General features: G+C 44.0%; 1 protein-coding gene across 1 annotated transcript in view; it reads right to left on the reverse strand.

Moving 5' to 3' along the window:
• The window catches only part of ARHGAP24 (Rho GTPase activating protein 24), a 191,034-nt gene extending 167,511 nt beyond the window's left edge, over nucleotides 1-23,523 (reverse strand). The window contains exon 1 of the mRNA XM_059826782.1: nucleotides 23,329-23,523. Within this exon, the coding sequence (XP_059682765.1) occupies nucleotides 23,329-23,508 (180 nt within the window). The 5' untranslated portion in view covers nucleotides 23,509-23,523. The remainder of the gene's footprint in view (nucleotides 1-23,328) is intronic.
• Between the last annotated feature and the right edge of the window lie 669 nt (nucleotides 23,524-24,192).

The raw sequence follows: 24,192 nt of genomic DNA on the forward strand, positions 1-24,192 counted from the left end.
AACTGCTTATCATCCCTAATCGTTTGGGAATTTTTACAGCAACGTTTCAGCATTTAGACTGAGTGTAGGATGGAAAACACTCGAGCGCTGGTTTTCTCAGGCCACTCGCTATTGACCTGCTATCATGATTAGCCTAATGCACTAGAGCTCCCTTCTGACGAGATCAAGAGATTACGTGCGATTACAAGGAACAGGACCACTGTTATCAGCTTGTCACCTTCGCTTTGGGGAATGAGTCCTTGGGAAGGCTACCCACTTTATTTTCCTCTTCGGCCACCCAAGACTGACTGCCGCAAGCCTCGAATCGCTTAAAAAAACACATAAGGGGGTTGCTAACCACTGGAAGACAAAAAGTTATTTCTGCTGTTTGAAAGCAAGGTGGAAGACAGCCTGTATCTTGTGTGGGGAAGAAAACCCTATTATTTTGTCAACATCTGTGCGCTTTCCATATCCTATTATTCCTTCTACCTAAATAATATATTTAATGCTTCTTGGCTAAGTCAGGTAGTGATGATATGGCCTCTGCTGCTGCTCAAGTTTCTTAATACTTTACTGAAAGCGTGATGCAAAACCACAGAAAAATATAAAGAGAAAATTAAGACACAATAATTGAGTGCTGCACCTCATGCCTTTGCGATCAAAATATAATCTCTGTTTCCCAAGTCACTCCTATTTGATTTGGACTCCTGTAGCTCCGTCTGGCTGTTCCTCATACAGTGCTAGCCAAGCACACAACACAAAGCGTGCCTCTAGGTCCCTCTTCCCTCTGCCCCCATGCCAAAACAGCTATCTGTACCTAATTTAGTCTCCTGCTAGCTCAGTCACGACACCTGAAATCCTTCAGCCACTATTTCCCCCCCCCCCATGGCTGTTTACAACCAGTAGATGTGAGTCTGTTAAGGATGCCTGCACAGACAAGAGAACAGAGGTGATAGCCAGAGGTAGCAATTCACCACCACTCAATCTCACCTCAACTGCTTCACAGGTTCCTGGGCGCCTTTTTCCACCGTTTTTGCTTCATCTCATTCCCACTCCCATTGATTTTCCAGCAAAACAAACTATAATAAAATCCTTTGCAAAAGCTGTTTGATTTCTCCAAGACCAGACTATCCAAGGTTGACCTCCTGGTGCTACCTGTAACACAGCATTTTTGTTTGAAATGGCTGTTATTTTCTGCTCATTTCCTCTCTCATTTAACATCTGCAACACGCCAACGAACAACAAATATTAGACATGGGACGGGCTTTGTCTCATTCCTTCTAATTAGACAGACGTATCCATAATCAAGCTTCTCACTAGGTATCCACAACTCACGAAAAGGTATCGTATATACGGAGAGCAACATGTATTCAAAATAAAAGACTCTATTACAGTATTTTAGCTATGTAACCAACAGAAGGTGTGAACACCTTATGATCAGAGTGTAACTCACAATAACCACCCCCAGAGAAACTTCTCTTGACTAAGAAATGGACGTGGCACTGCGGGACATGGTTTAGTGGGCATGGTGGGGTTGGGTTGACGGTTGGACTTGATGGTCTTGCAGGTCTTTTCCAACCGTAGTGATTCTGTGATTCAAGAGCAACATCTTAAGCACGAAAAGCTAACCACAAGATGAACCTTCTGTTTAAGTCATAAGGCTCAAGCTCCATCACATTTCCTGGAGGTTAACGACTGGCTGAAGGAGTCGATAACCAGACGCAAAGACAAGCGAATTCCCTAGGAAACGCTGCACGAGGCTGAGCTCGTTACCCATAGCGGAACAGAGGAATGAAAAGGAGACCACGTTCTAGTCACTGCCTGTCCTTAAGCCTCAGACTCTGAAGTTATTACTACGCTCTCACCGTTTTCAGAAACGTCCATTTTATTAGGAAAAAAGTAAAAAGCAAATTGAAGTGTCTGAAAGTGTCTCCTCCAAATACAAACCGTTGCTGAAACTCAGGTTTTTCTGTCTGCTAGCCAACATGGCAGGCAGCTCAGCAGACACAGAATATTTTCTAGTTCAGTTTTACAGAACCTTGCTAAAATACAGAATAATTTCCATATGGTCATGTGCTTTCTTCAAACAAAGAATTTTTTTAAAAAAAATTTTTCATCGTTAATGCCTTATTGATGCATTGTAATTATCCACCACAGCATCAGGGCTCAGATGATAAAGCAGCGAATGGGAGTTTTAGGTATTCAACCCATCCCCCAAAAGGAGCCTTATTTTTCATATAGTCAGTGTATCCAACCGAGCACTGAAAACTCATCAATCATGCCTCCACAACTTTATCTCAAGTTTTATTTGCACATTCAGGTCAGTAATTTTAAGCAAGCAAAAGGCAATCTGACTGCCAATCTAAATGCACAGGCTACTGAGTCAAAGCCTTTCACAGCGTAAACGTAGTAAGAAATGAGGACCAGCTGGTGAGAAAATATCAGCTTCTGGTGCGCAGTAGAAATGGAAGCAAAAATCAAAATTGCCTTATAAAACACAGCGGTTACCTGCTGAAATCTATCTGGCAACACCAGCCGTCACTCCTCAGTCTACAGACTGCGAGTAACGGCTGAAAACTACGGTCTTATCTCAGGCTACCTCGCCAAACGTTATCTGACCTCCTGGACAAGTGCCCGCGCCGCCTCCAGGCAGGGAGAAGAACGCTCCCCTCGCTTTTAAGACTTTCTTCCCGTTGACGCTGTCTTAATCTTAGGCATCCCGCCACGAGCCTCATCACCGCAACCAAGGACGTCCCTTCTACTCCAGCAAGCCCTATTTTATACTGCGGATGATGAACGGTGACAGTCGTCTCTGACTTATTGGGACTGTTATCCTCTTGGTCCAAAACCGTTGGGAGCTATCAGCCCTGCTCCCTCGCCTCCCGTGTTTTAATGATACGGGATGGGGGGAGGCTTCTGGAAAACTCATCGGGAATTTGGAATAAAACCTGTGGTTTATGGTTTGATGAAATGATTCTGTAGGAATAGGGGATGGTATATTCCTTACAGAAATATTTGGAGATCATTAAACACTCTAGTATTTTAGAGAAACCTCCAGTATAAAACAATAGTCAAATTTCTGTTCCGCCCTTTTCATTTTAAGTGATACACAACATTTCCATAAAGGTTATGAAGAATTTTAAAATTGGAACAAACAATTAATGAATTTGAATGTTAATCTCTCATTTGTTCCTCTCTGTACGCAGAAACCGGCCCTCCGTTTCACAATCTGATAAAATAGCGCAGTAGCAGTATTTGCCTACGCAAAGAGAGTGAACAGTCCTGTGATGCAAAGTGCTACGTGCAACACTGTTGTTTAAAACTCCCTCGCCGTTATCTTAAAAACCTATCGTAAATCCAGCAGTGAGGAAAAAACTCAATACATTAACCTCTTAACAGTGTCTGACTGTAAAATTGTTCCTTGAAAAAGAGGTAGACGTTAGCATCCTACAAGAGCACATAAACAAACGTGCCCGATTTTAGAATGGTATCAAATAGAGCAAGAAGGCACGGTGGTCCTTCTTCACGTCTGGTGTTTATATGAAATAATTAACAAGTAATATGACTCATCAGCAGAAAGCACTTATACAGCAAGAAGCAAAATGACACGGTTAAGATACGAAATATCTTTACAAGATTTATCGTTCAAAAAAAAGACTCAAGAAAACAAGAAGTCGGCGGGTTCCTACACCAAACAGCTTCACGTCCCAAAGCTACGTCCCTTTTACTTTCGGACCACATGACAGACATCTTTGCCCAATGCTGGTTATTCTCGGTCCTCTCCTAGCTGGGAATATCTACAGGAACTAAACACCCAGCAGCCTCTAATATCACGGTGCTAATATCTATAAAAGCACACACATGAGAAGGGGCCCATTTTCATTTATGACCTAACCTAGGACTAGAAGAACGCCTTTTTCCAGAGATGACTGGATACATTTGGCAAAGAACAGAATTTGGCGCTACTCCATCACGTGCACGTGATTTTTCCCTGCCCGTTCAGCTTATGTGACACTGGAAGGGTCAATCACTCACCTGCCAATAAATTTAGCAGGCAAAACCAGAGCAGGGGGAGAGGAGCTGCCTGGGCCTCGCCTGATGCTAAGCGACTGCATTAATCCCGGTATTACTATGCAATTCCTACAGATGTCATCTCTTAGGAGAACGCGTAACATAATTGCCCATATGCAAACACTCGATACACGTACTATTTCACGGTGTCACCAGCTCCGTATAAGTCACGGACAGTGTGTAAAATCCAATGTATTTTACCATTATGCCCCGTAGTAATAATGCACGTCCAGTCTCATAGGGAGTTCTAAAAAGTCCTTCCTTTTGTACTTGCCCAGAGCTGAAGGTACAGGGCCCTTACTCATTTTTTTCAAGATGGGGCAGTTACTGTCTCCTGTAAGACATTAGAAATGACCACATTACAGCAAGTTTTCTTTTCAGTTTCCCCCACCCAAAGCTTATTTCGCTTACCTGCAGGAGGGAACCGTAAGCAATGCAGACCAAAGAAACTGTTGGCGTACAGAAAAGTTTTCTAGCGAAGAGCTATGAAACCGCAAATGCAGATTTGCAGATTCCTGCCAGCGGCGCTTATATTCAATTTATTGTTAATGTAGAGATAATAGAAAAGCCATTTTACTCGTTTTTAAAATGGTTACAACTCTTCTCACAGGTGACCGGCACAGAAGCGTCGCCACCAGCAGCCACACCACAGCCTTCAGACGCCAACGCCGCGGCAGAGGGTATCACCCCAAAGCACCAGCTCACCCCACTCGTACGCCCTAGCTCCAGCACGCTTTCACCAACCCGCCACGACCACACCGAAGGCAACACCACGGCGTCTACGCGACTCAACCGAGCGCATCCGAGCTCAAAACACATTCAGATCTGTGCGTCCTTAAGAGCAAGTTTAAAGAGGCCACTGCCACCGTTGCGATCCCGGATAATAAGAGCCAGGCTGCAACGAACAGTTGCCGCTTTCACGGAGTCCTTACATGACACACTGCCCCCATTCTCTGCAGCCGCAGGGAGCTCAACCCTCTTTGTCCCTTACAAAATACAGTCCATGGGTTTAAAAGAACATTTTTCTTTTAGGAATCTTTGTAGTTTCACCAAGTTCTTTCAGGTGAACAGAAAACCTCATTCCTCTTCTCGTTTTCACAGGATTGGTTAGGTTGCTCAGGCATGCAAGTGTTGAATGCATGAAACTTTTCGTTCCTTCTTTGGAAGGACTGTTTTCTCTATTTTCCACTAAGAGGCAGGCCTTGGGCAGACGACAACAACAAAACAAAAAAATGTAATTCCTGGAACTCACTATAAAGTGACGAAATAAAAAAATAAATGGGATATTTATTTGTCCATCCTGCTGATGACAAAGCCTACCATCTGCAATTGCTACTGCAACGACAATCTCAACCTAGGTTAAAAATCAGTGTCTCGACTATTGTTGAGTCACTCAACTGGTGACCTAATTCACCTATTTTCTATTTTCCTATGCGTGCAGCTGACAGTTTTTAAAAGGTCTTACCTTAATTAAGAGAGTCCTAGCATGCCACTTCAGGTCCCTGACAGAGTCCATGGCTTTGTCTTAGACAAAAATCTGTGTCACACTCAGTGCACACAAATGTGCATCCTATTGTGGACTTAATCCCCAGATGAAACTAAATTCACGATCATCAATTCCATTGGATTCTTTTTCAATACTCTACAAGCATATTGAAAGCACGCAGAAAAAGCTGTAGTGATCTATTTTGACGCTTCCCCCGTTCTTACTCGTGTCTCCACATCACTTAAACCAAACTCATGCCCTTCCTATGACTGTGTTTTCCAGAAAAGCATTTGCAGAAATCTAGAGAAAACCAGCCATAATCGACACTCTGCCTGGCACACACCGCTGCTCAGGAACTCATCTCAACCATTACAGACTCTGTTTTTTCATCCTCCAGCTATAACTACTATTGCCCAGCATGATAAAAAAAATGGAAGAGTCTTTTCAGATCTGCCTCCATTTTTGTGCCAATAAAAACTTACCCAGGCACCCATTTCAGTGCCACCTTCTAAATTTAGGAGTCCCATGGAAGTGCTGCAAGTGCCCCTTCTTGGCAGGTAACATCAAGGTCTATTCCAAACCATTTATGCCAGTCAGGAGTCTAGAGTAATCGTTATTGCCTATCAGTCTATTACTGACCTTAGTGGGTTTTATTGGTTTGGGGTTTTTTTGTTGCTGTTGTTGTTTCGGGTTGAGTTTTTTTCATGGAATCACAGAATAGTTAAGGTTGGAAAAGACCTGTAAGATCACCAAGTCCAACCGTCAACTAAACCCACCATGCCCACTAAACCATGTCCCACAGTGCCACGTCCACACGGTCCTTGAACGCCTCCAGGGATGGGGACTCCACCACCTCCCTGGGCAGCCTCTTCCAACGCTTCACCACTCTCTCAGGAAAGACATTTTTCCTCATATCCAGCCTGAACCTCCCCTGGCACAACTGGAGGCCGTCTCCTCTTGTCCTGTCGCTTGTCCCTTGGGAGAAGAGACCAACACCCACCTCCCCACAACCCCCTTTCAGGGAGCTGTAGAGAGCGATGAGGTCTCCCCTCAGCCTCCTCTTCTCCAGACTGAACAACCCCAGCTCCCTCAGCCGCTCCTCATCAGACTTGGGCTCCAGACCCCTCACCAGCTCCGTCGCCCTTCTCTGGACACGCTCCAGCACCTCAATGTCCTTCTTGTAGTGAAGGGCCCAAAACTGAACACAGCATTCGAGGTGCGGCCTCACCAGCGCCGAGTCCAGGGGCACGATCCCCTCCCTACTCCTGCTGGCCACACTCTTTCTGATCCAGGCCAGGATGCCGTTGGCCTTCTTGGCCACCTGAGCACACTGCCGGCTCATACTCAGCTCACATTTCTGTGGGCATTCCAGAATTTCAAAGGGTAATTGCATCCCTTAGTAAATCTCTTCCTGAAATGATTTAGGTAGAGCAAACCCTACCTTACTGCAACATCGCCTTTTGGGTCAAGCTAGAAGGCCTTCTCCCAGTACCTACCCTTGCAGACATCTCTTTCTCTCCCCTCCCAACCCTGACCATCGCATCTCTCGAAGCAGATTATCACAGCTTTCCGCTCCGGAGAGACCCTCTACCACCTCACGCCCGCTGGGCACGCAGTGGCTGAATTGTCAGCTGTCTGCGTAAGCGGTTAATAGAGAAACTCTGGCACTCAACCTTCTCGCCGACTACACAGGCATTAACGAACTCCACGACGTGCAGCAATTCTGGATAGTATCCATTATTCACAGCCACCCTATATAAAAAGCCTTTCTGTTCTTCCTGAATGTTTGCAACACACTGGGGACCTGCTGGACACAGTTCACAGGATACCGGAGGCGGGGGAGTTTGTCCCGTTGGTGGCATTACCAGCGATTTGAGAGAAGCGTATGTATTGTTCTAACATCTCAGAAACGCCTTGGCATTTTACTGTCTGCTTTGTTTAACGTTCTTATTCTATTGTGAAACGTTAATTTAAAAGCATCTACACAGTGAGGCTTAGAGAGCATGATGTAAAAAAGCCCCTTTGTCCCTCTATCATCCGCAGAGCGTGCCTTCATGAGCTCTACTGTGAGCCGCCTAAGGTTTTAAAAACAATACTGGCTGAAGTCCTTTTTGGGAAAGCACTACAAGCCAAACACTGAAGCTAATGGCATTTTCAGATGCATCTCACAAGCTGAGCCGAGCAGAATAATGCAAGCGAATAATTATCCTCTGAAGAAAACCGAGAGAATGTGAAGAATGGTGGTTAACAGATTAGTGAAAGTCTTACCAGCTCTTCCTCCCCACGCCTGCTGTGAGGCCCTGGTCCTGTTCTCCAGCCGCTCGTTTAACATGCTCTTCCTCCGTCTCAGTCTTTGAGCCTACACAACACAGCTCAATTTTCTCACACAGGCCCCTCTGACCACTTCACCCTCCCTCCCAAGGTCCAGCGCTTACATTTGCGTCCAAACTCCCACAACACCACGTTCAAGCCCCGCATCTGAAAACGACTGCGCAGGTCCGCATGTGCATATTTAACCTCCTTCCGAAATTCCCCCTGCTTGCACCCTCTCCACGCTGCCAGCTCCAATGACACGCCGCAAGCCACAGACGTCAACCGGACTAGTTCACGTTTGAGCTGCTAGATCCACAAAGCACTTTCTCACTGGGATCCCGCTGTTGGGCACCATCCATCTCCTCTTGCCTTTCTACCAGTACTCCCCTTCCAGTAGAGCAAAGAGACAGGGGGACAAGGGTGACGGAGATCCATCATCCACTCCCTGAAGATGGTCTCAGCTCTGACACGTGGATGCTACTAGAGGAAGCCAAGTGAGAAGAGTACTTACGGGCCTTTCACCCTTGCCCGTCTCCTACTTCCCCAGCTCTGCTCCTCTGCCAAAACACGGTGCGATGGGACGGGGAGGGAGAAGAGCAGGAGAACACGGTGGACATTTACAGTGGAAAAAACACTATACGTTAAAACCAAACTAAAGAATGGACACTTTCTGGCAGACTCCATGCCAGTCAAGCACACAAGCTTGCTCTTCTCTTCAGTGGCAATACTTTCTTTTGGATAATAGGGTAACCTGAAAGCTTATGAAGGAAAACCTGCTTAGGTGCACAGGTGAACTCAAGCCTTTCAAAGTCAGAGAAGAGGGTCTGGAAAGCATCCTGCATTTCTAGGGTCCTGTAGCATACTGGAGACATAGAATGATTTGGTATAATTTGACATTTTGATGTCCCCAAGTATCTTGCCAGGACTGATCACTGCACTGGATGCCAGTCACATGGTTGCCATTACAGAGAACATCCGTGCTGGTTTTGGCTGGGATAGAGTTGATTTTCTTCGTAGTAGCTAGAATGGGGCTGAGTTTTGGATTTGTGCTGGAAAAGCATTGATACCACAGGGATGTTTAGGTACTGTTGAGCAGTGCTTACGCAGAGCCCAGGCCTTTTCTGCTCCCCACCCCACCAGCGAGCAGGCTGGGGGTGCACAAGGAGTTGGGAGGGGACACAGCGGGACAGCTGACCCCAACCCACCAAAGGGACATTCCATACCGTATGTCATCATGCTCTGCTTGTAAAGCTGAGGGAAGAAGGAGGAAGTGGGGGGACATTCGGAGCGATGGCATCCGTCTTCCCAAGTAACGGTTCGGCATGATGGAGCCCTGCTTTCCTGGAGATGGCTGAACACCTGCCTGCCCATGGGAAGCGGTGAATGAGTTCCTTGTTTTGCTTCACTTGCGTGCGTGGCTTTTGCTTTACCTGTTAAACTGTCTTCATCTCAATCCACAAGTTTTCTCACTTTTACTCTTCCGATTCTCTCCCCCATCCCACCGTGGGGGGAGTGAGCGAGCGGCTGTACGGTGCTTAGTCGCCGGCTGGGGTTAAACCACGACAACATCACACAACTGATTTAGCATGCACTGCTTTTGAGAGGTGGACTACATGTCTGATATAGAAACATATTCAGGAAGGAAAGTATTTGAGAAATATTGGAATATTTGGGGAAAATATTTTTTTTTCTATAATACAGTGAATATGCATTGTTCAACTAATGAAACCCTTTTAACTCCTGAAACCTGGTGGCCTTTAACAGCAGTACTTTGTAACAGAGACCCTATGTTACCCAGAAATACGCAGAGGCAGCAAACTGAGCAGGAGCCCCAGCAATGCAAAAGACATTGAAAGACACAATTGTAGTACAGACTCCATACGCAACGCTGCTTTAGTTAGGACAAAATTGCTCCGACGAGTCAAAGAACAACAGCTATTCCGAACATTACATCGGTATTTTCAGCAGGACACAAATAACCGTGGCAAGTCCCAGCGCTGTCATCTTCTGGGACACCAAGAAAAGCAGCAACAATTTAACCTAGCAGACCTTCCTTCTGTTTAATTAAACGTCTCACTAGAAATACCACCGTACTTGTGTATGAATAATCATATCAAAAATGTGCAAGAACACAGCTGTGCTGTGACTGCGAGCCAAGAACGGGTATCTTGGTTTTACTTTGTGTTTTCTTCACGTCAGCTTAACTCGCTTTACTCACAATGTTAAATACTCTCAGATTTAGACATTAAATCTGCCTTTTGTGCATTCAGAGCAATAGATGTGCTTTCCTCACTCAGTTAATTGGATACTTCATTCCAGTGTAGCAAAAAGACACCAAAATAATCACTGTTTACTAGACCAGCTATTACACTAAAGAGGTTAAAACAAATGCCATCACACGTACTTGTTTGCTTTTAAAATTGGGTGTAATCTCTTTCTCGCAATCACAAACGCATCCACAGGCCTTGTGAGAACCTCAAACCAAGGGTCACAATGCATTGCTCCTGAAATCCTGATTTCCCACTTGCGGAAAGGCTGGGTTTTCACACGCCGAAGTCACAAGTGCCTTGGAAAATGTAAAGCTTCTGCTTGCAGAGGGGACGGGAGGAGGACTGGACCTTCTCTTGCCAGTGAAGACTGCTCCACAGCCAACAAGTGCCCGTGATAGCACCGATGTTTGCTAGGCTCAGTCTTTTTATTGGAACCAGTGCCTTATTAGAACTTTATTTTAAGGAAAAAAAGCTCACCATTTCCTCTCTAGCATCTCCCCGACAGAAGATACAGGAATTCTTGCCTGCAACTGGCAGAGAACAGCTTATTACTCATAAAATGCTAGATTTTACCTTCACCTCGGTACGAGCCAGAAGGTAGAAACTTTTTTTATGCATTTCTTCTTATTGTCACATTATAAAATACTGAAGATTTATTTTTCTCTGTACCCTGCACCTCTCGGCTCAGGTTAACCTATTCCAAAATGAGGCAATTGGCCAGAAAATTGAAAGCCAAAAACTTCAGTACATCAAAAAGGCTGACACAGAGGCTCTGTATGTTTTATTTTTCAGCTGTGACTCGTACTTCTTTTTCCCAGATAGTGCTGGTTATATAAATGACACTACATAAACACAGAAAGAAAATGAAGAAACACACCTGGAATAACAATCAAACCCAGGAAGCAAAAGGAAAAAGATCTTCTGTTGATCTGAAGTTAGTTAAATGCAACATATATGTTTTACAGCCTGGCCTGTGAATGAAATCTAATACTGGACTTCTTCCAGACTAATCTGTGAATTCTCATACCAAACGACGTACCTTCAGGAGCCCACTGTTGCACACCCCTTGCTAAGCCTCACCCCCACGTAGGTTTTCAGTCCTGGCAAGACACTCGGGGACAGAACACAGTTTTGATACTGTATGGAATTTAAGACACCTTCATTTAAAGGAAATGAAGCAGGTTTGATGCTCGTGAGACTGAACCGGTGTTCCCCAGAGGCACAAAGAAGGTTACAGCCCAGTAAACTTCACGTTGCTACAACTCCTTTTCTTTCCCGACAGCGCTGTACGTTCCATCGAAGCTCTACCCATAGCCAATCTCTCTGCTCTTAAACGTTTATGTAAGGAATTGTGACAACAGATTGATCTCAGCCTGCCGTTTTTCTTTATCCTTTTTGGAGAAGCCCTACCAGGAGTTGTAACTAATACCAATCACGCTAGCATTTCTTTTGAGGTCTTTTCTCAGAAAGTTCCTCTAGGCAATCTTTCCCCTGTTGAAAGGGATTATTTCTGTAACACGTAAAAGTTGGTTTATATAGCACGTCATCTGTCTCACTTACAGGACACTGGATCATTACGTTGGATTTAAGAGTATGCAGATGAAGAGATAACACTGCATTCAACAAAAGCTATCAAGTAAAGCTAAGAAGCTCACTCCCAGATGCTCCATGGTTAGTGATTGTGGCCTCTTCTCCCAAGTGACAAGCGATAGGACAAGAGGAAATGGCCTCAAGTTGCGCCAGGGGAGGTTCAGGCTGGATATGAGGTAAAATGTCTTCACGGAGAGAGTGGTGAAGCATTGGAAGAGGCTGCCCAGGGAAGTGGTGGAGTCCCCATCCCTGGAGGGGTTCAAGGAACGTGTGGACGTGGCACTGCAGGACATGGTTTAGTGGGCATGGTGGGGTTGGGTTGGTGGTTGGACTTGATGGTCTTACAGGTCTTTTCCAACCTTAATGATCCTGTGATTCAATATTACACATGAAAGGTTTTATAATAAAGCATGCTGAGCAACTTCATTTGCAGAAAAAAAAAAAATATCAGGAGAAACACAACATATAAATAATTCGCTAAATATACTTTCAGCTTGCAAAAGCTAAACAGAGTTTCAGTAACTGCCGGTACAGACTGGGACAGGTATCACTTTTAAGCCCAGGGAGGAAATCTGGCACCTTAACGCTAGGCAGTACATGGCAAACAGTAACTTTAGTAAGAATGACAGACCAAAGTCTCTAACAATATCCTTTGTCCCCACAAATACTAAACCTCTCCTTCAGATGTCGAGCATTATTTATTGCTCTTCAAGTGAGGAAAAGGCAAAGGAAGAGGAAAAAAACCTGCAAGCGTGTCTCATTCTCGTTGGGCTCCAAAACATCTAAATACTTCCATGATTTTTTCAAGCTTTTAATTTACTTTTTTTTTTTTTTGCATCCTGCTAGAGTGTTTGTGCTTTTAAAAAATGTATTTTTAGAATAACAGAATCACAGAATCCCTAAGGTTGGAAAATACCTGTAAGATCATCAAGTCCAACCATCAACCAACAAACCCCACCATGCCCATTAAACCATGTCCCACAATGCCTCATCCACACGTTCCTTGAACACCTCCAGGGATGGGGACTCCACCACTTCCCTGGGCAGTTTATTCCAGTGTCTCACCACTCTCTCATTAAAGAATATGAAGGCTCTGATTAAACAGGCAGAAAAGGGGCAGGCGAGTAGTCCTAAAAGAGAGCTGAAACCTATGGATTATAGGTGAGGAAAGTCTACGCTGCTAAGCCATCGTACAAGAAGATTCCCGTGAGATCCTCGCTGTATTCTGGCCAATGCACATATAGCGGCTCGCTGAAGCATCAGCTCATTACTTGAATCACAGCCTCGTGTCTGTTTTCTATCACCTGCATGACCAGATCATTACACTAATGCTCGGTTCATGTCAACAGGCTTCCAAAACACATGCCTGCGTCTACAAAAGTCCTTAGTACTCTTCAATTGCTTGTGGTCATTACTCAAGAGTTAAAAGCATTTGCTTTTTCTCGGAGACGCTGCAATTACTCACTCAGAGCAGGAGCTCTTTGTGGGTAGCTGCACAAGCTTTTAATGGGTTTTATTCTGCAGCCCAAGCAGTAACAGAGAAAGCTTTTGTTAGCTCAACTTTTGTGCTGCGAGTTTGCTGAAAAGGGTGTCCCTCCAGCGTTAGAAGTTAATTTAGCTGCTTCTGTTACCATTCAACCCTTGGCCTCCGTTCTGAGGCTGCCAACACAAATACCACCTGCGATGGCCATTCTCATAAACTTCTTCTGTACGAAGGGATTTGAAATGTCCGGCTCAGCTCGTCAGGGAACACGTGGCAACCCAAAGACTCTAATAACCAGGACACCAAGGAAGGGTCTTTTGTCCACAGTGTCTATGTGACGTAGCACGCCTTCATCCTTTCGCTCCGTTTGAACCTGCATAGGATTCAGGTCATTTTTCACGTGATGAGCACTTCTACAGTCCAACTGAATGAAGCTGAAATCGGCGGACTTGTACAAACTCTGCTAAAAATTATTGCTAGAATCCGTCCTCAGTTACTACAGCAACAACATTAAATAAGTCCCTTAGCAACACGCAAGGAAATAAGCAAGCACACCTAGGATTTCTTTAAACTGGGAGGGTAACTATGGCCTACACGAGATAAGGCAGCAGCAATTGAACTTTTCCACATCTCAAGCATACTCTTATTTTAGCATACGCTAAGCTAGAAGCTACCTGCAGCAGCTCCAGGTTATGAATTGGTCAAATGGCACCGAATTTCATCAGTCAGGCTCCAAAACGCATCATCCGTATCTATTCATTATCTCAAGTGTTTGCCCTTAGACAAGAGAAACTTATCACATAGCCTCTGCTGCCCAAATTAATGGAGCGTAAACCCAAAAATAATATATAATGGTTAAGGCTCCGCATATGCCAAAAAGAGAAAGCATTAAATTTACTTAAAGATGAATTTGGAGATTGACTTCCCCAGAATTTCGCCTTATACCCTCACACGTGCTGTAGCAGTATTTACGTTAGTTGCTTTACTCCACTAGTACAACAACTATTAAGCAAGGAAAGCAAGAGGGAAACATTGGCATTGTGGGACATGGTTTAGTGGGCATGGTGGGGTTGGGTTGATGGTTGGACTTGATGATCTTACAGGTCTTTTCCAACCTTAGTGATTCTGTGATTTAGAGCAGATCATTGCTGTCTGACTGAATATGACAAAAGGTATTGCACCGCGTTGGAGTTGACAATACAAAACCACTGGCATGAGTAGGAATTCACATCAGCAGTCTTTCAGACAAGAAGGTGGTGGTAAGAAGACAAATCAATGACAACCATCACAACATCAGGTATATTTTTGAACCAGCAGCAGCCTGACACCATCCTTACTCCTCTCCACACAAAACCATTAATTTGTTAATTATATATTCATTAGCATCCACCAGAAATGCGGTTTTCATTTGGCAGGCAACAGAGAAAAGCAGAAAGAGAGTATCTCCCCTCTCCTCCCTGCCCCAAACCCTGACAGTTGGCATGAGCCACAAATGGAGAGGAAAGGAGGGCAGGAAAGTTGGTGCAATCATAAAAAGAAATGCAAGACTCAAGACAGTTACAGCCTGGGCAGCCCCACCACCATGGAAAAGCAGTTTTGTACCACGTAGCGGCTTTTTACATCTGGAAGTATTGCTCATCCATGAAATGCGGTGAGGCAAAGGGTTTAACTTTACTTCGGAGTTAACAAGCTATTGCAAACAAGCTACTTCCCTGGTCCCGCAAAGCGAAAGGTGGTGGCAGTTCTCTGAACATTTGGACTAAGCCGATGCATTGGCCACCAAGAACCGAAATTAAGCTGTTGGCTAGTTTACATATTTGAGTGCCCACCTTTTCCAATCTCACAGCAGCTGTTGGCTGAGTCTAATTATACACACAGTTTATACAACGCATGGTAGAATACTCGAGAGCTTTAGCTCTGGAAGCACACATGGTGCTAGCATTTTTAATCAATGCCACGAGGCATTTTTGCTTTGTTATATTATAAAAATATTTACTGAAACAAATTTCCCAGTTTGCATTGATTAAAAGATACGGAAGTCTGGAAACATGTATTTGTTGTTCCCAAAGGGCTTTGGAAGAGGATGTGGGGCTGTACTGCCTGCCACGTGAACAGGCAGACGCAGGTGGGATCAGTTGCACCAGGGGAAGTTTAGGCTGGATATTAGGAAATATTTCTTCACTGAAAGGGTTGTCAGACACTGGACCAGGCTGCCCAGGGAGGTGGTGGATTCAGCATCCCTGGGGGTGTTCAAGGAATGGGTAGACGTGGCACTGTGGGACATGGTTTAGTGGTGGACTTGGCAGGGTTAGCTTTACGGTTGGACTTGATGATCTTGAAGGTCTTTTCCAACCTACATGATTCTATGATCTTTTCTTTACCATCCTGACTTTCTGAGTTTGGTTATAACAACAAAAGTCCCAGTGGAATGCACAAATCCAAACACCGTGAAAGGTTCACATTTCCCACCTATAAAACTGTCTCAACTCAGGGAAGTTTGAACTTCAGACACTTGGATTGCTTTTCTGAAGTCTAAAAGGAGGTAGACACGTTCTCAGATTTGCACAGCATATAGGCCCACCGTTTCTTTGCTTGTTTTGGTGCAGGTGGGTATCAAAATGCATCAAAGAAGCTGATTGTGGAAAATACTTACAAACTTTTAGTTTAAACCGAAGATCTACTCAGGCAGCTAGTGGAACTGGGCATGGGGAGTAGGAAGGTAACCATTACATGTGGACGAGGCATTGTGGGACGTGGTTTAATGGGCATGGTGGTGTTAGTTGATGGTTGGACTTGATGTTCTTACAGGTCTTTTCCAACCTTAGCAATTCTGTGATTTAATCTGTTATTTTCCAAGTCATCAAATGGGACGGAGACACTGAACCACGTCAGACAGCAACAACGGCAGAGCTGGCCCTTTATGAATGCTATAAATACCGGGAGAGGACGCGGGCAGTTATTTCACCAGCCAATGTATTCGGAGGCAAAGGAAGACCCAAGGGAAGTTGGGGTCAGAGCTGGATCTGAAGAGCGAGAACAGCAGCAGTGCAAGAAGGACAAAGACTGCACCTGAGAGCTGTTTTGAAAATTCACTCAAGTTCAAGGAGAATGAAAAGCTACAAGCCCTCAGGAACGAAGTATCCACAGATTTAAACGAATTGGTACAATAGCAGGATAGCAGTTTGTAGACGTTACCAGTACTGCCACAGACAATGACACAACTGCTCCATGCAAAGCTGATTAGGAGAGACACTGAATACTCCTTGCATTGCACCGAAACCTAAAAACCATCTTTCACTTGCATTGCACCGAAACCTAAAAACCATCTTTCACAGGGGAACTGAATTTCCAACAGCATAAGCTGGGGCAAAGCACTGAGCAAGAATTGCCTGATTTTGGCAGAGAATCCATAACCTTGCAGAGTGTTTAGTGACGCTCCCCTAATTAACGTGGCAGTTAATGCTGGAGGAGAAACCTTTTTTTTTTCCTCCTGTGAAAATTTTTAAGACTCCTATTGGGCCAAGCCCAAGACCTCTGAAGTTCTTCAAAGGAGCAAAACAAAGAACAATTACTGAGAATTCAAGTTCACATTTTTGGTCTGAAAGAAGCAGAAAAGGGGATTAAAGTTGGAATTTGATCACCTCCAAGTTGAGCACCTCAGTGACTGACCTTGTGCCTATTCGTCTCAGGCTGAGGACAGAAATTCAGTCCTGCGAATTTGAGAAACCTTTCCCAAGCAACAGAAAAATGGCATTAGAAACACCCTGGTTTCAAATAAACTTAGCCTTATTGCACTAATCTCTTTTGTACAAAATTCCCATGGGTATCTACTGACCAAAGCGTATCACACCTTTAATAGCACCGACATAAGTCACTGCAGTAATAAAATGCGTCTCTACAAGTAAGTTGCTGAAACCTGCAGCAATAAATCACTTAAAAACTTACAAAGGCACACAGGTATTAGAAATAGCAGAACTTTCTACTGTACGTAAGAGCTAAGACATATCCTTACGTATCCCTGTATTCCAGAAATTTCACTGCCTGAGTGGCAAAAAACCTGCTTATAGTCACATACTTGAGGAGCCATTCCCTGAAAACCCATAAAAAAGGCCCAGAGCAGTTTTGGGTCTTTCACTTCACTTTCCGCACCTAACAGCCACTGCTGTAGCAGTTCACTACGCGAGAAAGACCAGGCTTTAGATTGCTTCGCCTGTTGCCATGCCAGGTCATCTCTGCCTCTGTCTCACGTAGAGAAAAAAAAACAACCACAAGATCCCGCTACTCACATCAGACAGGATACAACTCTTCTTGTCTCATCTGAAACTCAATCAGTGATGAAGTTAAGGAGTTAATTTTCCATTTAAAACTTGAGAGACCTTATGTTCAGTGGATGGTGGATCAAGAATGATCAGAAAGGAAAAAAATGTGCTTGTCATAAATAGAAAGGTATGTTACACAAAGGCTTCTCTTCCTTCAACTAAGCGTTTCAAGAAACAGGGAAGATCACTACGCCAGGAACACATGGCTAACCCAAAATCTGTTTCTAGTTTGCACGACGCATGCAAAACTCCAACGACCAGTATCTTTCTTCACGGAGCTTATGTAAAGTCAAAAACCACGAAGGGAAAGAAAATCAAGGAGAAATCACACTCCAGAGTGCCGAACGACGACAGGATAGCAAGAACAACCGGGCCACGACTGCGTCAAGCTCAGCACGAGCCAACCGCTCTGCTGCAACCTGCAGTGCAAGTTTACCCAACCGCAAGCACTCCTCCAGCAGAAAGTATTAGAAGCCACGTGCAGCCAGTCACAAGGAGGCTCCATTCAGACATCTGAAAAACGGGGCCACTATTTCTTGTCTACTTGCTATTTTTTTTCAGACCAAGTTCAGCAAGACCAGCTCTGGAACTCTCTCAGGAAGCCATTGGCAGCAAACTGTCTTTGCAGAATACCACGTCATTGGACTTTTTTTTTTTTTTTTAAATCTTCATCTAAGGTGTGTTGGACATCATTCCACTGCATTCAAGTGAACTGTTTAAGGTGGGCTTTCTGATGGATGTTTTGTGGAGGCTTTTTCTTTGTTTGGTTTTTAAGTTCCGTATTCACCACCCTCAAAAAAAGTATCTGATAGCCAACCATAGAAAGCTTTTCTGGTAAATCCTTTCGTTACTGGCAAACATCACTATTGATCTCAAGAAAACCCTATAAAATTTCATCCAGGATATTGAGTTTCCAGTGAAATTCCTGAGAAACACGGTTTCCATCAACAGCCCCCCCCCCGCTCCCAATTTCTTGTGACACCTGCATAATTGTATTTGATTCAATTCTCCCTTACAGTTTGCAATAGGTTTTAGGTAACTCAATATTTCAAAGCACTGCTTCTACACAGCTGAGGGTTCGCCCAGTAGCACATGTCCATCCCAAGGCCATTCCTGTTTCCTAGACTAACAGCAAGAGTTTTGCCTACAAATGAAAAAAAAATAAATAATATCATCAGTAGTCTGGACACTCCTCACTGTTTTCACATCAAGCCCCGGAATTTGCTCCGGGAAAGGTGGAGTTCTGAGCAAGGCCCACGAAGCCAAGCGCGCAGAGACTTGGTGCTTCACATCCTTCCCTACGCAAGACCGAGGGAGCTGCTCCTACAAGTCAAAGCAATATCTACTGAGAAGCTCTTTCGCTTACTACGCTGCTCTTCAGTATTTACACCAAAGCTGCTTCTTGTGGCTTTCCAAAGACAAAGACCGGAGTGAATAATACTCTCATCTCCCTTACTGAAAATCCTCTAGGCAGCAAGAAGAGATGGCCATTTCCAACGATGCGGTTCTAAAGTGCATGTACAATTAGGTTTTCTCCCTCCACCTGAAAATGTTATCCATTCCCTTTTAACTCGTAAAAAAGCGTGATGTTCAATCTTTAATCATATTCAATACTAATACTGAAAGATTTCCCCTACTGACAGGCTAAGTTTCAAATTATGTAATTATCATATTAATTCCTATTTAACACATTCATTAGAAGCTTTATTTTAATTTAAAAATGCAACTGAATTTTGTCATGTTTCCTATTAATGCCGTTAAATGGATTTTTCTGTCAATGAAATTTTTACACAAATTGAATTAAATGGGAAGCACGTATTTTGCCGGAAAGCAATACTTCAAAATATATTCTGTTTGTACATCAGAAATAGCCTTTCCCTTACGGACAAGCGGTGACCCGTACTTAAGATTCCAGCTGCTACTTACTCAGTTTCAATCAAAGACCAATTCAAATCGCACGTTGAGGATTCACGCCTTAGAATTCAAATCTGCTGTCCCTTCCCAGGGTTCGTCCAAGATCCTGTGAGCCGCTGAACACTGTTCAGCATTACTTACACCAAACAGTTAAGAGCTTAACAAGACCTAGAGGATAAAAACTGCACGCCAAAATCGGCAGGATGGGATATAAACTGAAATAGCAGATCCTCGTCTGCTTTCACGCATCCACCAACGCGTATTTCTTGAAGGCTACTTCATCGTTCTTTAAGATCTCTCTCTACTGTAGACACCTCAATTCAAGTCCGTAAACCAAGTTGAGTGGCAACGACATTAAATAGGTGCCTACACCTAAACCACTGTTTTGCCTGGATGAACTTGCCCCTTCTTCTTCACTTACAACCTCGTATCAATGAGTACAGGCTACCTAGCTTTGCTCCCATAAACTCACCTCCTCAGTAACGCCAAGAGAGCACGACAGGAAAGGTGGCGATGCTTGGAAACTCCCTCCCGCTGCTCACAAAATCACAGAAAAAGCCCGCTGCCTCACTGAGAAGGCACTGACTTCCTCCTCCCATCTTCAATTAAGACCATGCCAGCCCGGACACAGCTGGAGAAGTTAATCACAGGCAGAGAAGGAAGCAAGAAATACGTTTTCATTGGCTGCGTTTAAAGAACAGCTGTACTGTGAAACGGGGAATGCTAAATGCTGATCTCTTTCAGCTGCCCGCGTGTCAAGCTTGGATGGCTGACCTTCAACTCTAGCGTAACACCGGCTTTCTAAAGCAGAACAGGCTGGCAGGAATAAGACGACTTACCAAGACAGGAAAAAGAATTCACAAGGCAAAATCCAGTATCACTTCCAAGAAGTAAAATTACACAGTATTCTCAGGAATCAGATTTTATTTCTTCACGTGGCTCGCTTTATTTGTTAGGGGTTTTTTTGTCTTCTGGAATTAGCTGGATTATTGCTATCCATACCCTCATCTTTAGTAAACAGAAATGCCATCTTTGCCAGATCCCCAGACACATTTCAAGGATATCAGAGCAAGAGATAGCTGCTATTCTTACTGACAAAACATTACAAGGGAAAGATTCTTGTGTACGATCATGACAACGAATCAATGACAACTCCCTGACCTTGACTCTAAGATGAACAGCCGTCTACTGCTTTTTCATCTGTGTTCTTCACGAGCTCTGTGTGCCCGTAGGCATCTGACACAGGTTGGCAGAGACATTTCCCCATACTCACACTGACAGTTAATAACTTTTAAATTTAATAGTCTGACACCAAGGCGACATACACATATTGTAAGCTACCTATATTACTAGCAGGAAACGAGCGCGCTTCAGGAATTCCAAAGCTTTTACTGATGGTTTAGACACAAGATGTTATTTCTTTTCTTTACTCCCATTATACACAGTCACTTGTAGAATAAAGTCTGACAGATAATAATATTTTTTCTGAAACTCAGTTCCATTCACATCCATCCCTTTCAAAAACGCAAACGTCATGGTGTAATTTCTGGTACAGACTGGGCAGAACCCAAGCCCAAACGTTAAGCAGACTGGTGCTCAGGAGACCTGCTGAATTCACACCAGAAGCTGGATTCTGCTTTTCTCCAATTCGCATTAAAGCTATGAACACGAACTCACCGGCTTGTCTTGTCCTCTCCTATAGTTCTTCCACCCTCTACAAATATATATACACACAAGGTGTGCAATTAGAGCATTCCTCAGGACAAGCAATCGCTGCTCTCTGCCTCCTTCCAAACACAACCAACCAGTAAGCAAAATGAAAACCACAATCCAATTTGGAAAAAAAAAAATCTCATTAACTCTCTTCCATTATATTATTGTCTAGAAGAATTATTGTACAATCGTACATTGTACAGACCGTACAATCCAGCAGTGAAGAAACAGGTATTTATCCTACATACAGATCCAATACTACATAGCTAATGTAATAACGTAACAAAATCCTGCTTGCCATTTCCTAATGATATCCCTACGCACTGAAAAGTCATGGCATCGGTGGAGTTCTTTGCTTTAGCTCTCCACAGTAAGAACAACAGGGTTCCCAGTGATTTTCTTGTCAAAGTTAATTGCAGCAAAGCCCTTCAACGTAGTTAAATGGGGAAAAAACATTTCTGTACATGGCATTGAACCTGGGACATATTTCAGGAGCTGACACTTGCGCAGTTTGCTTCAGAAACATTCCAAAGCTACACCAAGATGAGATATATCAGATCCTAACTTGGACAGACCCATTCATTTTCCAAACCTGTTGGCATATTTTAAGTTACGCTTCTGTTGACACTTCTCCCCCCCGCCCCACTTTGTATCTCTACGTGTCTTTATGAACTTACTTGAGACTTAAGCAGAAAACTCCAACAAACTTTTAGTTAGTTAATCAACTGCTACCTAACCTATCAAAGGTATCAGAAGATCAGAATCACCACCTCCATTTCACAAAAGGGAAGCAGCAAAGTCAATAGGATCTTCTGAAGTCATCCCACAAGTCAGTGGCAGACAGAGCAGATGATAATTTGGGCTCCGTAGTGCTGCACGGAGCTCCGTGCAATACAGCGTTGTGTCACCTCTCAAAAAGCAATGAAGTCCTTGCATGAAAACGTCAAGTGGTAGGAAGCAGAGTTGTATTCTGCAAACCCAGGTTCTGGCCCATAAACACTTTTATTTTGAAGGCTGCTTTTTACACTCTTGATTAACAAAATATATATAGTGAAAGACACGTTTGATTTCCCGGAAATTATTAACTATTTCATATTCAAAGTAGTCATTCTAACATATAATTTGCAAATAAGCAGTGTGTTATTTAATTAACCTATACTAACTGGGACAATTTTAAGGGCAAACAGCTACCAAGGCTGTGAAATTGGTACTTAGAAATTAACTCGTACAAGAACCTTCTTTGGGAACAATTACCTCAAGACTGAACGGTTTTCTTGACACGTGCACCATAACGGAAGGTGTAAAGCTTGACAAAGTGTCATGACCTGTTCCGGACAGGAAGGTAGGTCAGATGGGCTTTACATCTCTGAGAAGTCCCTGTGAATTTCCACATAAAGGTACCCCATCAAAAATTTAGTAGGCATAAAAAAAATACGAGTGCGGTTATATTTTCATATCTGCGTAGAGGTAACTCACAGATGTCAGAGCTTTTTCTGAAGTCCCAGCATCTAGGAAATGATTAACACATAGGATTATCATACTCCCGTAGATGCTAGCACAGGAGCTCTCTTAATTTTTATCGCAGAGGCTGACCTGAGAGGCAGCATTATGTACTCTACTCTTACGGCACTCTAGAGATAGGCGGCCCTAAAGCATGCTGGTGAAAAAGCTAAATAAACAGGAAAATAGGTGAGCGTTAAGGAGCAGTAAATCACCACAACAGAACCAGGCAGCAGAGAGCGGTCTGTTCCACGTTACAGATGGCAACGTATTCAGGCTACAGTCTTACGGGATTTCCGATTTGGGAAGACTCAAAGCAGGGATACTCCACGTTTTAAACAGCAGGAAAAATAAGCAGTACCTTTTCAAATACAGCTTCTTCATCTGCCTCAATCAAGCCTATCTGAGTGACTTTTGCTACTTGAACTTCACGTACCCTTCACTCCCTTTAAAACGCTGCAATGAGGAAACCTGACCTGGGAAAGGAGGTTTTAGAAACAAGCCTGACAGGGAACCCACGCTAACTGCCAAGGCCTGACTCAGTCTTGCGTTCGCTGTAATCAAAATCCCAAGTCGTACTGAGTCAGTGACAGAGCTGGAGAGGTTTGGTTCTTTGAACACCCGGCAATTCCGCTTGCGTTAATCTATTTTCCTCCCTCACCTCCCATCCTAACTCCTCTTTTCACTTACCAAGGGCTTGGCTTCATCTTCATCTTTGAAATAGTAAAGCTGGTCACCCTTGAGAACAAACCAGCGTGTGTGCCAGGTCTTGACGAAGCCGCCTTGCTTCCGCAGCCACCCGCACTTAACGGCGCTGTGCCGCCCTTGGCTCGGCGGGGGAGTCTCTGCAGAGCCGTTGCGTTCTTCCATAGCGGGACTGGGCAACTCTCCTGTTGAGAAAACAAGAGGAAAAGGTAAAATAATTAGTTTCTTATCCAGGCAGTAACTTGCTCCTTTCAAGACAGCTGGAAAAGAAACATACCCCGACTACAAAGGTGTGCTAGAAAAGCATTTACCATCTGCTTGCTTATTCTCATACTAGCACCCCATCAGCTGAAAGAACATTACTCGCCTATAAAAGACAATAATAACAATGAACTGAGTTGCTAAAAAGCAGGCAAGAGGCAAAAGATTTCTTCAAGCACGGCGTAAGATATTTTAGCCGGCTCTGAGGAAGACATCAGCTGTTTCCTGAGGGGATTTCTGCCGGATTACGGGCAAGTAGCAAGGCATGAATTTACAGCACGTCTTCAGACTAAGGAAAGCAGTATGCTTCTCCCTACCAGACCTCCCCACTTAATATTCCCTGATGGGCTTGGGGCTTTCAGGGAATATTAAAGAAGCCTCTGCTTCTCTGGGGTTTAAGAAGCCTTTGCTTCTCTGGGGCTTAATATACCCCACCAGACAAGCAGGCTTCTTCTGTTGTTTTGGGTTTCTAAAGTCCATTTAATGGAATGGCGACAGTAAATACAAGAATAGCTGCACATCCCCTCATATGAGCAACGCCCCGAACGAAGTGGGGGTGTGTCCAGCCACTCTTATTACAGACATTTT

Source organism: Gavia stellata, chromosome 19, assembly GCF_030936135.1.
Source record: "Gavia stellata isolate bGavSte3 chromosome 19, bGavSte3.hap2, whole genome shotgun sequence".
In the NCBI taxonomy this organism is placed as follows: domain Eukaryota; kingdom Metazoa; phylum Chordata; class Aves; order Gaviiformes; family Gaviidae; genus Gavia; species Gavia stellata.